Here is a 17875-nt window from a genome sequence, read left to right on the forward strand (position 1 = left end):
TGGAGTGCAGCCACGGGCGATGAAGTGAGATCCGGCTGAGTTGTGGTTCCCAGGGCATGCGCGTCGAGACCCCTCCCCCACACCACCCACACCCCCTCCCCACACCCCCCACACCCATACCCCCACACCACTGTCACCCAACATCACCCCCCCCACACCCACACCACCCTCACCCCCCCACACCCATACCCCCACACCACTCTCACCCTACATCACCCTCACCCCCACCGCCACACCACCCTCACCCCCACCCCCATACCACCCTCACCCCCACACCACTCTCAGCAGCTTGAACACCAGCCCTCCACCCGAGACTCTGGACACCCCGGAGCTCGGGTCAGAGGAGGACACAGACGTCCTGTCACTGCTGTCTGCAATACCCTCCACCATCCCAGAGACTACCATCTCAGTTGGGAACATTAGTGAAGAGGCTCCTGGAACACTATCTGGTGTGCATCACACAGCTGATCTGGTACAGCAGGTGGAGGTAGGGGCAGGGCAGTCGGAGGGCAGGCCGACCCCAGGAACTAGCTGCCAACCAGTTGGGTCCCGTGCTTTTGGAACATCCAGTCTCAAACACAGTACACTTGCAGTCAGAGAGCCAAGGACAACATGTTGGCGAGCATCCAACATTTGTGGGCGCAGGTCAAGGAGTCCATCCGCGTGCAGGAGCAGGAGGTGGTGCCGACCATACATGCCACCAAAGCCAACACCGCACAGGTGGCGTTTGCGGTGGAGGCAATGGGAGCGACGGATTTGGCTATGGATAAGTGTGTCAAGGCCTGAGGCATTCTGTGCAGGCGCTGGCCAAGGCCCAGGACAGGGTTACCGAGCTGGACATTGCAGCGGTGCTCTCCAGTTTGGCCCAGTCACAGCAGGCTATGGCTGGGAACATCAGCATTGCCCAGGTGCTGGCTGGCGTGGCGCAGACACAGAGGGAGGTGGCCCAGTCCCAGAGGGAGATGGTGCAGTCACAGTGTGATATGGCGCAATCCCAGATGGCGATATTCCACTCCCTGTGCTCCATAGCCATGAGCATGCAGACCCTGGTCAAGGCCAGAGCGGGCCTCCAGGACTGGCAGCGCCAAGTGGCGGGCACCCCACGGGAAGAGGTGGTGATGTGGCCCATGCTGGTGACTCCTGCAGGGGAGGTGCTGGAACACCTCAGCACCTCGGGCTCCCCCCTCCTGTCCATGGCGAATCTGGTGGGCAGTGGGCAGAACAGGGTGGCACCACGCCACCTGGGACATCACAGCGGCCGGGCCCATCCAGACTGGGTCGCCCTGCCAACAGGCACCCTCATCGCAGGGGTCACAGCAGGCCACCTCCACTCCTGCTGTACCGTCTGGGGAACCACCTAAGTTAGTGTTAGAGCCCGTAAGGCCAGAAAGTTAGACACCAGTTAGGTTGGCAAGGGTACAGGGCACAGTGTAGTCATAGAGGCTGGGGCACAGATCTGTAAATATTTGTTCACAATAAACACCTGTTACCACTGTTACAACCTGCCTCGATGCTGTGTCAGACAGGTAGATGGGTGTGAGGGGTGGGCTAGGCTGGTCTGGGCTGGCTGGGGCGGGGTGAATGGTGCAGGACCTGTGGGTGGACCGTGTTCTCCCCCTTCCCTGCCCCGTCCCTTTCACTTTGTAATGGATTGGCCAGCTCGCATACAGGGATCACCCAGGTGGATGGTGCAACCGTAGGCAGGGGTGAGATGTTGTTATACGATGCGGAGCATCAGAGCCCATTGCAGAGAGGGTTGCCATTACCCACCATCCCATGGACCAGACCCGCTGTTACTGCCAACCCCGCGGCATAAACGTTCAGGGCGACTATCACCTTGACGGTTACCGGGCTCCCCCCCATACCCCTGCGGTGCCAGGTGTGCCACCATCTGGCAAGTATGTTGCACTGTCCCCCTGCTCAGCTGGAGTCTTCGACGGCATGCCATGTCTGGCAGGTTCTCAAATGTCAGATGGTGCAAGTACACACAAGGTTTCATGTGGCGCCTCCTTGGCACCTCCTCGGTCTGTTGGGCGACCGGACCCTCAGCCTGGGTGGCTGCCACCTGCCCCACTGCAGCCCGCTCCGCTGCTGCAGTTTCCACTTCCTCTTCGAGTGGCTGCCCCTCTTACGGCTGCAGGGCAGTGACCAACAGGGCGGCCACCATTGCTGGTCGAACTCCAAAAGTCATTGTCTGCAGGGGGTGAAAGGCCACCGTGGTGCATACTCTTGTGCCAAACCATGTTTGACAGGCTACATGGTGGCACCGGTTGGCAGTGTGGGCTCCGTCCCCGCATGTCCACCCACCCCCTTACCCCTGCCTCGTCGGTGTCTGATACCTTGGCGGCCTCTGGCCCTGGCGCCCATTCCTGATGCCAGGGGTACTGTTGGCTGGCATTTCCCTCGCTGGGGACTATCTTGGGTGTTCCCCTGGGTGGTCTGTCGGTGGGTAACGGCTGGTTGGGCGGGGAGCTTGGGGAAGGGGCCATGGGGGGGGGGGGTGCACCCACACAGCCAGGGTCATTGTGTAGAACCACAGGCCAAGGTGGGTGGTCAGTGGGTGCGCAGCAAGATGGCCGCCTGGGCACTGCACCTGTCCCGTGGGAGTGGTCACCTCAGCCTCGTGGCCTGTCTCTCCCCTCCCCCAACCCAGCCAGCACGGCCAGATTCCGGGCCGGCAGCTCGCGGTCGCTCATCTCCGTGTCCTACCTCCTCTCTCTCTCTCTCTCTCAGCAGCCAGCATGCCAGGGCCACAATCTTTGAGAGCACATGTGGGCCGCGCTGTTGGGAACATCGGCCTATCGGAGAGAATCGTAGGTGGGCCCACTAATGATATGCCAATTGTGTTTAAACACAAAGTGGCTCATGTCGCATTTACACCATTTTTGGGATGCCGGAGATTCGCAATTTGGTGTTAAACCGGCACCTGCCACGCTTTCGGAGTCAGAAGCTATTCTCCGTTCAATTGCTTTTCCTGATTTTGCGTCGGCCAATGGAGAATCCTGCCCCCTGTATTTTGTGAAAGGCCATGAAGAATCCAGCACGAGCTTGTAGTGTCAAACAGAAAGTAACTTTATTTATAACAATACACAACAACAGTAGTTCACTCCTGGCTTTGTCTCTAGCCGGTACCACACTGGCCAGCTCTATTGTTACAGCTGCGCTTCTAACGATTGCCCCGCCCCCCCATCATTGGGGAAGCTCACTTTCTCCAAGGATCTGGGGTAACCAATTGTCTCTATCCAATAGGATCCGGGCAGGATATACACTCTAATAAATGGTAAAAATTATTTTGAGCTGAAAAGTTGTACACCGAGTGGTACCTTTTTGTTGCTTTAACCTACTTATATTAAGCACCTGTTCTAGAGATGTCATCTTGATAATTATACTGAAGCTACACTGAAGATCTTTGCACTGTCTGACACAATGCAGTCTTTGTTAACGTGATGCTGTTTCCTCCTCTCCTACACAGTGTATTGGGTAACATGCACTTTCTTTTATCTCCTATGTTGGCTACAGATGAGGATAAGCAGACAGAGAACATGCAGAGTTCAATCATGAGCAAAATTCCTCAAATCAGTGACTCTCGAATCATCGTAGCAAACTATAGCATTCCACCGTCAAGAGGCTCTGAGACTCGTGTCTTGGCATTAGGTGCATCCTTCATCCACTCTCAGGTACAATTCTAGTCTGTAATGTGCTTAGAAGTTTGAAATTGCAGACCTGTCTAATTTCATGGTAAATGTGCAGCAGATTTTAGTTGCAATGCACATGTTATACATATTGCGATTTAAGAGTTTACTTAAGAGGTCTAGAGTAACAGTCGAGCAGTTATTAATAGCTTATGTAAATACCTCAACAAGGCCTGTTGCTCTTGGTGACTTGGTTGCTATTTTTGTTTACTCGCTGAACAGCTGATTGATGTAAGATGAGGTAAGTCCCAAAGTCAACTCTATCCTTTGTTGGGTGGTCTGGTCTCTGATGGCAGTTGGGTGTTATCATTGACTTCAGTATCCGTCAGTTAGGAAAAGAAAATTTAACCAGGTTCTCAGTCCTGATCTCAAGCAGGAGACGCCTGCTGGAAAGTGGTTCTGTGTGACTGTCCAGCTAACACAGGATTAAACTCGGATGTGATGATGCTGGGTGGATCTTGTGGTGAGTTTGGTGTCAGGGCGGCATTTAATCAGGGGGGTGGGAGCGGTGGAGACCCCACTACCTTCCTGCCTCAACCCCGATTAAGTCAGTGTGATGAAGGCCCGAGCACGGCCTACCTGCCCTGACACCAGTTGAGGCCCTTAAGTGAGCAATTCACACATACTGAAGAGCCTCATCCCGCAGCCACTGGCATGAACCTGTATGGGGTTGCTTATAGGAATTATTTTCGGATGGAGATAGTTAAAATCAGCCAATTACTCTCATCTATAGAACATAGAACATAACAGCGCAGTACAGGCCCTTCGGCCCTCAATGTTGCACCGTCCTGTGAAACCCTTCTAAAGTCCCTCTACACTATTCCCTTATCGTTTCATATGCCTATCCAATGACCATTTGAATGCGTTTAGTGTTGGCGAGTCCACTACTGTTGCAGGCAGGGCATTCCACGCCCTTACTACTCTCTGAGTAAAGAACCTACCTCTGACATCTGTCCTATATCTATCTCCCCTCAATTTAAAGCTATGTCCCCTCGTGCTGGACATCACCATCCGAGGAAAAAGACTCTCGATGTCCACCCTATCTAATCCTCTGATCATCTTGTATGCCTCAATTAAGTCCCCTCTTAACCTTCTTCTCTCTAATGAAAGCAGCCTCAAGTCCTTCAGCCTTTCCTCATATGATCTTCCCTCCATACCAGGCAACATCCTTGTAAATCTCCTCTGTACCCTTTCCAATGCTTCCACATCCTTCCTATAATGTGGCGACCAGAACTGCACACAATACTCCAAATGCGGCCGCACCAGAATTTTGTACAACTGCAACATGACCTCATGGCTCCGAAACTCAATTCCTCTACCAATAAAATCTAACACACCGTACGCCTTCTTAACAACCCTCTCAACCTGGGTGGCAACTTTCAAGGATTTATGGACATGGACACCGAGATCTCTCTGCTCGTCCACACTACCAAGAATCTTACCATTAGCCCAGTACTCTGCCTTCCTGTTATTCCTTCCAAAATGAATCACCTCACACTTTTCTGCATTAAACTCCATTTGCCACCTGTCAGCCCAGCTCTGCAGCTTATCTATGTCCCTCTGTAACTTGTAACATCCTTCTGCACTGTCCACAACTCCACCGACTTTAGTGTCATCTGCAAATTTACTCACCCATCCTTCTACGCCCTCCTCCAGGTCATTTATAAAAATGACAAACAGCAACGGCCCCAAAACAGATCCTTGTGGTACACCACTAGTAACTGGACACCAGTCAGAGCATTTCCCATCAACCACCACTCTTTGTCTTCTATCAGCTAGCCAATTTCTGATGCAAATTGCTAAATCACCCTGAATCCCATGCCTCTGTATTTTCTGCAATAGCCTACCGTGGGGAACCTTATCAAACACTTTACTGAAATCCATATACACCACATCAACTGCTTTACCCTCATCCACCTGTTTGGTCACCTTCTCGAAGAACTCAATGAGGTTTGTGAGGCACGACCTACCCTTCACAAAACCATGTTGACTATCTCTAATCAAATTATTCCTTTGCAGATGATTATACATCCTATCTCTTATAAACCTTTCCAAGACTTTTCCCACAACAGAAGTGAGGCTCACTGGCCTATAGTTACTGGGGTTATCTCTACTCCCCTTCTTGTAGAAGGGGACAACATTTGCTATCCTCCAGTCCTCTGGCACTATTCCTGTAGACAAAGATGACTTAAAGATCAAAGCCAAAGGCTCAGCAATCTCCTCCCTAGCTTCCCAGAGAATCCTAGGATAAATCCCATCCGGCCCACGGGACTTATCTATTTTCACACTTTCCAGAATCGCTAACACCTGGCAGCACGGTAGCATGGTGGTTAGCATAAATGCTTCACAGCTCCAGGGTCCCAGGTTCGATTCCCGGCTGGGTCACTGTCTGTGCGGAGTCTGCACGTCCTCCCCGTGTGTGCGTGGGTTTCCTCCGGGTGCTCCGGTTTCCTCCCACAGTCCAAAGATGTGCGGGTTAGGTGGATTGGCCATGCTAAATTGCCCGTAGTGTCCTAAAAAGTAAGGTTAAGGGGGGGGGGGGGGGGGGGGGGGGGGTTGTTGGGTTACGGGTATAGGGTGGATACGTGGGTTTGAGTAGGGTGATCATGGCTCGGCACAACATTGAGGGCCGAAGGGCCTGTTCTGTGCTGTACTGTTCTATGTTCTATGTTCTACCTCCTCCTTATGAACCTCAAGCCTTTCTAGTCTAGTAGCCTGTATCTCAGTATTCTCCTCGACAACTTTGTCTTTTTCCTGTGTGAATACTGACGAAAAATACTCATTTAGCACCTCTCCTATCTCCTCGGACTCTACGCACAACTTCCCACTACTGTCCTTGATTGGCCCGAGTCTTACCTTAGTCATTCTTTTATTCCTGACATACCTATAGAAAGCTTTAGGGTTATCCTTGATCCTAACTGCCAAAGACTTCTCATGTCCTCGCTTGGCTCTTCTTAGCTCTCTCTTTAGAGCCTTCCTAGCTAACTTGTAACTCTCCAGCGACCCAACTGAACCATCACGTCTCATCTTCACATAAGCCTCCTTCTTCCTCTTGACAAGTGATTCAACTGCTTTAGTAACCCATGGTTCCCTCACTCGACCACTTCCTCCCTGCCTAACAGGTACATACTTATCAAGGACACGCAGTAGCTGTTCCTTGAACATGCTCCACATTTCCATTGTGTCCATCCCCTGCAGTTTTCCTCTCCAGGCGATGCATCCTAAGTCTTGCCTCATCGCATCATAATTGCCTTTCCCCCAGCAATAACTCTTGCCCTGCGGTTTATACCTATCCCTTTCCATCGCTAAAGTAAACGTAATCGAATTGTGGTCACTATCACCAAAATGCTCACCTATCTCCAAATCTAATACCTGTCCTGGTTCATTACCCAGTACCAAATCCAATACGGCCTCGCCTCTTGTTGGCCTATCTACATACTGCATCAGGAAACCCTCCTGCACACATTGGACAAAAACGGATCCATCTAAAGTACTCGAACTATAGTGTTTCCAGTCAATATTTGGAAAGTTAAAGTCCCCCATAACAACTACCCTGTTATTTTCGCTCCTATCCAGAATCATCTTTGCAATCCTTTCCTCTACATCTCTGGAACTTTTCGGAGGCCTATAGAAAAGCCCTAACAGGTTGACCTCTCCTTTCCTGTTTCTTAACTCAGCCCATACTACCTCAGTATTTGAGTCCTCATCAAATGTCCTCTCAGCCACCGTAATCATAGAATCTTTACAGTGCAGGAGGGGGCCATTCAGCCCATCGAGTCTGCACTGACCCTTCGAAAGAGCACCTACCTAGACCCAATCTTCCGCCCTGGCCCCATAACCCCACCGAACATTTGGACACTAAGGAACAAGAGCACCCGGAGGAAATCCAGCAGACACGGGGAAAAGTGAAAACTCCACACAGTCATCCAAAGATGGAATTGAACCCGGGATCCTGACGCCTTGAGGCAGCAGTGCTAAGCACTGTGCCACCGTGCAGCCGTGCAGTGGGAGGAAACTGGTGCACCCAGAGGAAACCCAAACAGACACGGGGAGAACGTGCAGACTCCACACAGACAGTGACCCAAGCGGGGAAATCGAACCTGGGACAGGTCGAATAATTCAAATTATAAAAATGAACATTAATTTAGGATTCATTCTTCTTAGGCATAAATTTCCAATTTGGTTCTTTTTTGAGAATTTACAAATGTGCTTCTATATTAAGGAGAAATGCTCAATCTAAGTTTATTCCCCAGCTCAGTCTGAAACCTCAGCAAATTGTTGCAGTCGTTGGGATATTTTTTTCTGGTCAGCTTGCCAAGTGACACAATTCAAAACCTATCCCATGTTTCTGAATCGTTTAACCAAACAATGGCAACCCACAGAAGTGAAGGTTCTATTGGTCTGACCTGAAGTATACACCCCTCTTTCGAGACACTTTCATTTTGCTCTTTATACAATTACACATTGTTAGCATCAGGTCTGGATGAAAATTAAATAACAACAATATCCCATATTTCCCATGTGAGAACTTGTCACTATGGAAATGGAGAATGTTACACTGGAGATATCATAGTGAAATGTAATGCTCTGAAAAGACATTGTAGAAATGGTAATGGGAGGTATTAGCAGATGGATCTGTTCATGTGACAGGTGTCTGTGTTTTGAGTGACAGGCTTTACCCATTAACAACATCTGGATTAAAAGAGTGGATATAGGGACATCTTATGATCCCATTATATCTTCCCATTGATTCCATCAACGACAATTCCGCACTGTAATTAAAATCCCACTACAAGATAACCAAGGATGTAAAATCACAAGTGGAACAGAAGGAGTCACTAGGGTATTAGGGGGCACCGTTGAGTGCTTGTAGGTACTAATGTCCACAAGAACAAGTGGAGCGCTTGAAATAAGAAAAGTGGGAGAAACAAACAATAGTGCAGAAATTAGCATTTTTAAACTGTTGTCAGTAAGTGTTCTTTCATATAATTGGAGTGGTATGAGCTGTAACAAAGTGTACGAGCAAAAGCGATTAGGAACAAATGATTTAAGTGTTTGAATATTCAGAAGCATATGAGCAGATGGGCAGCAGCTGCAAATATTTCAGGAAGACGGTATCAATAGAAACTGAAACTAAAGAGGTGCGGATTCCAATTAAAAAAAAAGCCAAACATGGGTTAGAAACATAATCTAGAGCATTTTAGAGCTTTGAGGTCTTTAATGCTCATTGTACAAGATGTAAGAAGAAAACATGTGGCTCTATCATTAAAAAAAAGTAATACAAGCAATTTTAACAAGGGAGCGAATTCTGAGAAGTGCCCAGAACAGGGGCAACGTTTGTGAAGCAACCATCGGGCACACCCCTTCACGCGAATGTTGGGCATGAGTCAATTTCTGGTTTAGTGAGCTGACAACAGTTTGGCTGTTTTAGAAAGGATGGGAATCAGCCATCATACGTTGTGGTAAGAGAAGAAGGCAATACGGGGAGTGGAGAGTGTGGGATCAAATGTGCCTGGAGTGGATACCTGCTGTTTGAGATGGGTGACCTGTTTATGCATTTAAAGGACGACCTAACAATTATATTAGACAAGTCTTAAGTGTCCAAAGAGAGACTGTGGAATCCCCTGCCCAGTGAAGCAGTTGAGGCTACCTCGTTTAATGTTTTTAAGGCAAAGATAGATAGATTTTTGAACAGTAAAGGAATTAAGAGTTATGGTGAGCGGGCAGGTAAGTGGAGCTGAGTCCACGAAAAGATCAGCCATGATCTTGTTGAATGGCGGAGCGGGCTTGAGGCACCAGATTGCCCCCCCCCCCCCCCCCCAAACAAAACAATCTTAAAATGCTGGATGGCCACTTTTAGGTGAAACATACCAATTTAAAATCCTTTCCAAGATCTCCATTATATCAAGGTCCGTGAGCAGAAGGCTGTATTTCAAAATATTGCAGCTCTTTGAGGAAAGGCTGGACTAAGTGATTTTCCCTATAAGAACTATTTGTATTCTGACAATGTAAATGCCATGCTGGAATTGTTTCTCTCAGTCAAAAAACAAAATATTCCAAAAGCTGGGAAACTGGAATCCAGTCAGAACATGTGGAACCACTCAGCCAGGCAGACAGCATCAGAGCAGAAAGTATGGTTAACATTCCAGATCAATGACTTTCCTCAGAACTCTGTTTTTGGGTGGGAGATGAGGACCAGTGGAGGCCCGATTATGGTTCTGAGCATGAGGGGAAGGGGCGAGGGTGTGAATGCAAGAAATAGGAAGGACACGATCAAGGACAGTTTACCATGGTGGCGTGGAATCCTTGCTGGAGGAGACAAAGACCATTTCAGAATTCTTGGTGTGAAAGGTCGTCAGAACAGATGTGATGAAGGAGTAACTGAGAGAGGGAATGGAGTCCTTACGGGAATCAGGGTGGGAGGTTTTTCTTAGTTGTTTGTAACTGAGTAAACTTAATAAATATCATCTACATCCTGCAACCTCTGTTAAATTAAACAATTTTTTCACTTTTTTGCTGTTTTTCTGTTTGTACCTACACTCTCTTTTGTCTAATGCTCTGCATTCCAGCATTTTAGACCTTTTATTGACCAGTCGCGTTGTGTGTTTTCTTCTGTTTAACATTTTAGGCTTATCGCATGACGAGCACTTATCGTAATGATTTAAATGGTGTGATGACAATTCAAGCCAAGCCGCTTCAGCAGAGGCATGCAGGGTTACCTGACAAAATACAGTGAGTAGAGTCACAATTATTGAAACAGAAAGTTGTGTAAATCATTGACAGTAAACAGTTGACTTGGAATTTGTGAGCTATTTAATGATGAACTGTCAGTATTCATAAGAACATAAGAACTAGGAGCAGGAGTAGGCCATCTGGCCCCTCGAGCCTGCTCCGCCATTCAATGAGATCATGGCTGATCTTTTGTGGACTCAGCTCCACTTTCTGGCCATTCGTCATCATAATCCCTCTGAATCAGAGATCAAATTCAGAATTTTGCACAAGATGCAGATTAATGTGTAAATCATGAAGTTAGTCTGTATTCACTGCTCCGCCACAGGCTTTGCTGGGCCCGCCCTTCCTCCCACTCAGTGTTGGCAATTGGTGAAGTCAATTGATAGCAGTTAGAACTTTCCTTTTACTGCTAGTTTAGCTTAGTTGGCTGGACGGCTGATTTGTGATGCAGAGCGAGGCCAACAGCGCTGGTTCAATTCCCCTACCGGCTGAGGTTATTCTTGAAGGCTCCGTCTTCTCAACCTTACCTCTCACCTAAGGTGTGGTGAACCTCAGGTCAAAACAACACCAGTCAGCTCTCTCTCCTCAAAGGGGAAAGCAACCAATGGTCATCTGGGACTTTGGCAACTTCCCTTTAGCGCCATTAGAAACCCCAAATACAATTAGGCCTTGTTCAATTAGTTTTCAATGGAGATCTTAGTCATAGCTATTGCTGAATAGATCTGGTCCTAAAAATATTGGGCTAGATTCTCTGCAGCTCCGCACCGAAATTGTGTTTGGCGCAGGGGCGGAGAACCCAATTTCACGCCGAAATCGGGCCCGGTGCCGGTGCGGCAATTCTCCGAGACCCAAGAATCAGCGAGATCGCGGAGTACGCTGCGCAGCTGGGGCCCATTGACAGAGGCCCGCCCAGCGAACGTCTGCTCCTGACCGGCCGAGTTCCCAATGGTGTGGAACTAACCTGCAATTGCTGGTCGGGATGCTGGCGTGCCGGCTGCGGACTCAGTCTGCGGCCGCCCTGGTGGAGGGCAGGGGGATCGGACACTGGGGGGGGGGGGGGGGTGTAGGCCTTACAGGCGGCCAGGATTCATATCCACGCGGTCAGATCTTCAGGTGTGCGGCTGATCGGGTGGGTCTAAGTTTTATTTCTGCCTCCACAATCCGAGTCCGCCATGGCGCTAGGCGCAGCCGTTGGAGGCCACCGCCGTGCGCATGAGTGGACAAGTGCGGGGGCCTGTATCCGCAGCTAAAGCTGCATGAATTACTCTGGGTCCCTGCTAGCCCCCTGCATGGCATTGAATTGGCTGATCTTTTTTGCAGGAATCTCCAGAGTTAAACTCCAGCGTTTTTGCGCTGGCATGGAGACATAGTCCCATTTTGGGAGAATCCAGCCCATTATCTATATTTGTGGAAAGTTTTTACTTTTCTGCATTATGAATTATTGATTAGATTTTAAAGTACTGGGATGGGATTCTCCGTTCCACTGGTAGTGCGCCCAAGGCCGCGGGTTTCCTGGCGTTGTGGGGTGGCTACAATGGGAAATGCCATTGGCAGGTGGTGGGAACACGAATCCCACTGCTGGCGAGGGCGCAGCGCTGAACAACACGCGGCTGATGCACTGGAGAATCCCGCTCCTGATTTTCCAGTTTGTTCATGATACAGCTTCTACCTTCATTCCCGACCTGCATGCCCGATCTTTAGCTCCTGGGCGACAGGGATTATCCGCTGTGGTCGTGGCCGATGACACTGATCCGGAGGGGGCCACAGACCAGTGCGGCGACCCACTACAACAACACCCGTACAGCAACCAGGAGCATGATTGAGCGGTGCTTCGGCCTCCTGAAGATGTGGTTCACGTGCCTGGACCACTCTGGATGGGCCCTACAGCATGACGCAGAGGGGATCGTCCTCATCGTGGTGGGCTGCTGCATCCTCCACAATGTGGCGCAGCAGAGGGTTGGCGTGCTGGAGCAGGAGGAGGAGGAACACACGAGTCTCGTCCAATGAGGAGGATGCGAGGGATAGCAAGGATGGGTAAGACATGGGCTCAGCCAGGCAAGGGAGGCCACACGACATGTGAGCCAGAGCCAACACACGGGATGTTCTGATTGCCTCCACGTTCACCAACTGGTGGTGGTTTGGGGTGGGGGGGGGGGGGGGCGGAATCTCGCCAGGGGCACAGACACCGCATCCCACACCACCTCACTGCACCCCCCTCCCCAGCCTGCAAACCCAGCATACCTGCTGCATTACAATGTGTGAGCCCTGGGTTGGCAGTAACTGCGGGTCTGGTTCATGGGATGGAGGATGATGACAATACGTTCTTGGATGAGCTTTGGTGCTCTGCATCATATGACAACACCTGACTCCTGCCCACGGTAGCTCATTCCATCGTCCACCTGGGTGTTCCCTGCACGTGAGCTAGCCATTCAATCACATGGTCCCATCGAATCCCTGGGGTGACGGTGGTGGGGACGGTCGTGTGGGGCAGGGCGGGGAACCCGTGCGGTGTTGGCCTGGGTGGCACGCATTGTCGGTGCTACTTCCTGCTGCTGCACGCGGCTGAACTCCACCAACTCCTCCACCTGCAGGTGCTGGATACTCGCCGTCAACCCCTCATGCAACCCCACAATTGATAGGATTGCCCGTTCCGGAAGCCCGAAACCTGTCCGGTCGGCAGCTAGTATCTGGGGTCAGCCCAGCCTCTGACCATCTGCTGTTCCTACCTCCAGCTGCTGTATTGGATCAGCTGTGTGGTGCGCACTAGATAGTGTCCCAAGAGCCTCATCACTAAAGTGGTGACCAAGGTGAGAGTGTGTAGGATGATGGAGATAGATGTGACGGGAAATCCGTGTCATCCTCTGACTCGAGCTCCGGGGTCTCCTGAGTCTTGGACGGAGGACAGGCATTCGAGCTGCTCATGGGAGGGAGCTCCGGCCGTGGTGCTGGCTAGAGGTGGGGGACACCAGATGGACCCGTCCCATCTTCAGCAGCTCCTGCAAGTCAGAAGACAGGTTAGGGGTTTGCCCACCCTCTGGGTGGTGATGGTGGTGGTGGGGGGTGTGGCAGGGTCATGGGTGTGTGGGAGGGGGGTTTACTGCCAGGGGCACAGTGCTGCCTACTGACTCTGGCTGCCCTGAGGACGTCTTTCAGTTTTTTTCGGCAGTGCTGGCCAGTCAGGACGACATTGCCCATGGCGCTGACCGCCTCTGCCACCTGCGCCCAAGCACAGTGAATGGCAGCTGGCAGCCTCCTTTCTGGGCCGAGGTACAGGGTCATCCTGCTCTCCTCCATAGCGTTCAGCAGGGTCTCCAGCTCGGCATCCCTGAATCTTGGGGCTTCTCACCTCACTTCCATCTTGTTTGCTGGGATGGTGTGTATTGGGAGTCAAGTGTGTATATGTGGCAGCAGCTTGTCAGACTCCTAATTGTCAATCGCGAATCCGGCACCGTTTCTCATTAGAATCAATTGTGTTCCACATGGCACCGATGCTGGCCCCTTAATAGTAGCTGAATCGCTCCAGGTGTGGCGCTAGTTTTGCTGTCGTGGGACTCCACAAATTCTGCGTCAGGTTAAAACTTAGTCTCAGAAACGGAGAATCCCACCCATGATCTGTACAAATGAGCTTGCATTGGACATGCTGTGGACAAAATTATAGGTTTGTTCCCACAAGTGCTTAATATCGCTGCTTTATTTCTGTCTTCTCAATTCCGTTTGCTTTGAAGACAAATTCTAATCGCCCGGATATACCGTACCCAATCAGCACTCTACAAAATACATGCATTTCTGCAGCTCTCTTCTACTTCACAAGTTTGATTTTGATTGGACCAGATTCTGGTCTTGCAAGCGCACTTGCAGCTTTTTTCTACCTCGTTGCCAAACATAGTAACTTGGCTCCACCATGTATTAACATACTATGAAGTTTATTAACCTAACAACTCTTTAGAATGCTCCCAGTCATGGCTCTGGGATCTAACTGAGCTAAAGTCTGCGCTCTGCTTGGGTGATCCAGTGCGCTAATTACCGATTGGATGAGAAGGTCACATGACCCTTCCGTAGCTCGCCCTAGCTTAATTTATAAGTTGTGATTGCTTTATGATTTATTTGGATGTCATGCTTTCCAACATTTCTTTAGCCTTTTTGATTAATTTTTGTACCTATCTAGTAGCTTTTTATGATTTGTATATGCGCACTCCACAAACTCATTATTCCTCTACAGGTCCTAGTTTCTCATCATTAAGACAATTTACCTTTCATAAGTTCAAAGTGGATGACTTCACACTTTCCCACATTAAACTCCAAGTTCCTTTATTGTCTCCACTGACTTAATTTGTCCATGTCCCTGTGCAATATCTTGATCACATCTGCACCTCTTACTGTCCCTCCTGAATCATTTTTTTCTTTCAGGATAGTTTATAAGAACATAAGAACTAAGAGCAGGAGTAGGCCATCTGGCCCCTCAAGCCTGCTCCGCCATTCAATGAGATCATGGCTGATCTTTTATGGACTCAGCTCCACTTTCTGGCCTGAACACCATAACCCTTTATTCTTCAAAAAACTATCTATCTCTATCTTAAAAACATTTAATGAAGGAGCCTCAACTGCTTCACTGGGCAAGGAATTCCATAGATTCACAACCCTTTGTTCCTCCTAATGGGAAATTAATTAATTTCCCCTAAAAATGGGAATCCAAAGGTGATTGGGATGGACTGGGCGGAATTCATAACGGAAGAATCAGTTGAACTTTGGATGGAGTGGGCGTGAGGGGCTCCATGGTATTTTCTCAATTTGGATTTTCTTAAGACTTTAATTCACAGGCCTTTCAGTGAGTATCTATCAGATATTGTCCATAAATATTTTTTTTTCCCACCTAAAGGTGTGACCAGGATGAAAAGCAGTTAAGTACAGGCTCCAGCATTTTGTCCTCAATACGAAATCGCCAGGGACGGACTGCAGATCACAATGTCCTCTCTGCGTCCCGCATCATGCAGGCATCGTCTCGAAAGATAGGTACACAACGTAAGCTGCCCTCACTTGGTTCAGAGCTGTTAAAGGCGAAGGCTGCCAATGTGTACAGTGATGAGATTCTTCGGGGAACTAAACTGTGAGTGCCATTTCTTTTTTCAGTAATATTTTTCAAACCTGAATTAAAGCAACGGTGTAGGTGCTCAGAGGATAGCTGGGAGTGAATTGAAGGTCATTATTTGCAAAAGACGAATCAACATGGTGAATCTCGAGTCACTTCACCTTGGGCTAGTTAACGACCTTAATTCGGTCTGTGAGAACTCTTCAGTTTGATTAGCTGGTCAGCCTGCCCTGCCACTGCACTCCATAGATCTCGTTAAGGTGGTGCTAAATTCAGTATGACACCTTAAGAGAAAATCTGCGCTCTCGACCCTGCAAAATCAGTTTTTCTCAAAGTCAGCAGTGAGTGTTGTTCTTTCGCCACCAACCACAGAATTCAGGCCAATACTCCGGTTTCAGATCTGTGCTGGGATTTCTTTTCCATTTTGTGTCATCAGTAGCTGCCCCTGTGCACAATGAATGCCAGTGTGCCTGTTATTCTTGCTCTAATGGTCAAATATACTTGCACTTTCTGCAAAAATTTTATTGAAGGATAGGGCAGTGAGGGAATTTTCCTGACTGCAAGAACTTCCCTTTAAGCTGTGCAGTCATGCAGCAACCTAGAACTTACTGCGCGGGGAAACAAACAGATTGCAATCTCATAGAGACCCTGCAGTACAACAGAGAAGCCAGGCAGAGCAAAAAAGAAATGACAGGGAACACTGGCTACGACCCCAAATATGTGGATATCCATTTTTTCCATCGACTTTCCCTAAAATTGCAGTAGTTAACCAAGAGAATCATTGACAAGAATTCCTGCAAAACCTGACCTTCAAAATGGCGGCTTGGATGTCAGATCTGGAGGTGGGGCCAGGTTGGATCAGAGGTCAAGGCGGGTAACCTGGAAGAACTGAGGAGGCAGGCTTGGTGGAAACCCTGCCCCAGGGCTCTGGCACTGTGCCCAATGTTTAAAAATATATATTTTTTAAATTTAGAGTACCCAATTAATTTTTTCCAGTGAAGGGGCAATTTAGTGTGGCCAATCCACCTAGCCTGCGCATCTTTGGGTTGTGGGGGCGAAACCCACGCAAACACGGGGAGAATGTGCAAACTCCACACGGACAGTGACCCAGAGCCAGGATCGAACCTGGGACGTGAGCGCCGAGAGGCAGCAGGGCTAACCCACTGCACCACCATGCTGCCCTAAAGATAAATATTAAAACATGAAACTTGCCTCCAGTCCTCACTCCTCCCACACTCTCCATGCCAACCCGTGCTAACTCATGATCCCCACCCACCTCTATAACCTCTCATACCCTCCACATCCTCCAGACCAATGTATGCCTCTATTCACCACCCAGGGCCTTTTATAATTTCTATGCCAACCTCGTACTGATTTGTGCCAACCCATGCCCCCACCAACCAAACTTTGCCCGTGCACCAACCATGCCAATTCACCAAGTATCCACCATGGGCAGACCCCAAGACCCTTGCAGTGAAGGAATACATTTCAAAGTGTCCACTGCAGACTTAACTGCATTGAAAAAAATCTCATTCATAAATGCCCATTTATTACATTTACATCCCTTTAACTAAATAAAACCGTAAAACTACAAACATTTAATTTGAGTGAACAATCCCTTTTATGTGATGTATTGGAGTTGGAAGTATTGGAATTGATGGTCCCACATGAAAGAGTTAATAACTGTTTTTTCATTATTCTTCCAAAGGACGTGGGCATCACTGGCAAGGACAACATTTGATGCCCATCCCTAATTTCCCTTGAACTGAATGGCTTGCTAGGCGATTTAGATTAGATTTAGATTTATTGTCATGTCTACTGAGATGCAGTGAAAAGTATTGTTCTGCGTACAGTCCAGACAGATCGCTCCATACATGAAAACATGGAACATACGATAAATACATGAGGATACACAATGAAAATACTTAAACTTAGACAGCAGATAGTTAAGAGTCAACCACATTGCTGTGGGTCTGGAGTTTCATGTTGGTCGGACCAGGTAGGAATTGCAGATTTCCTGCCCTGAAGAGCATTAGTGTACCAGATAGGGTTTTATTGATAGTTTCATTTTCACCATTATGGATACTAGCTTTCCAGATTTTATTCTTCCCCCCACCCCCCAAAAAAAAGGGAAGTGCCATCTACAGGGATAGGGCTTTTGGCCTTCGGACACCTTCACCTTTTTTCCCACGACAGGGAGAAATCTGGGCCTAGGTTTCTATTTTTAATCATTGCCTTGTTGTGATGAGCATGTGTGCCTTTGGGTATCATATGGGAAGAGCATCAGGCTTGATGGTCACATTGCTTGCTAGTACTCATTGCTTAAGCTTACGAATGCAGAATGACCATCTGCCAGAAATACTGG

General features: G+C 48.9%; 1 protein-coding gene across 4 annotated transcripts in view; it reads left to right on the forward strand.

Annotated features, from left to right (window-relative positions):
* The window catches only part of LOC119962862 (protein FAM149A-like), a 159431-nt gene that overhangs the window by 102296 nt on the left and 39260 nt on the right, over positions 1-17875 (forward strand). For all 4 annotated transcript variants that reach the window (XM_038791058.1, XM_038791059.1, XM_038791061.1 and 1 more), the window contains exons 8-10: positions 3520-3677; positions 10321-10424; positions 15301-15528. In XM_038791058.1, coding sequence (XP_038646986.1) covers positions 3520-3677; positions 10321-10424; positions 15301-15528 — 490 coding nt within the window. The remainder of the gene's footprint in view (positions 1-3519; positions 3678-10320; positions 10425-15300; positions 15529-17875) is intronic.

This window comes from Scyliorhinus canicula, chromosome 3, assembly GCF_902713615.1.
Source record: "Scyliorhinus canicula chromosome 3, sScyCan1.1, whole genome shotgun sequence".
Lineage (NCBI taxonomy): Eukaryota > Metazoa > Chordata > Chondrichthyes > Carcharhiniformes > Scyliorhinidae > Scyliorhinus > Scyliorhinus canicula.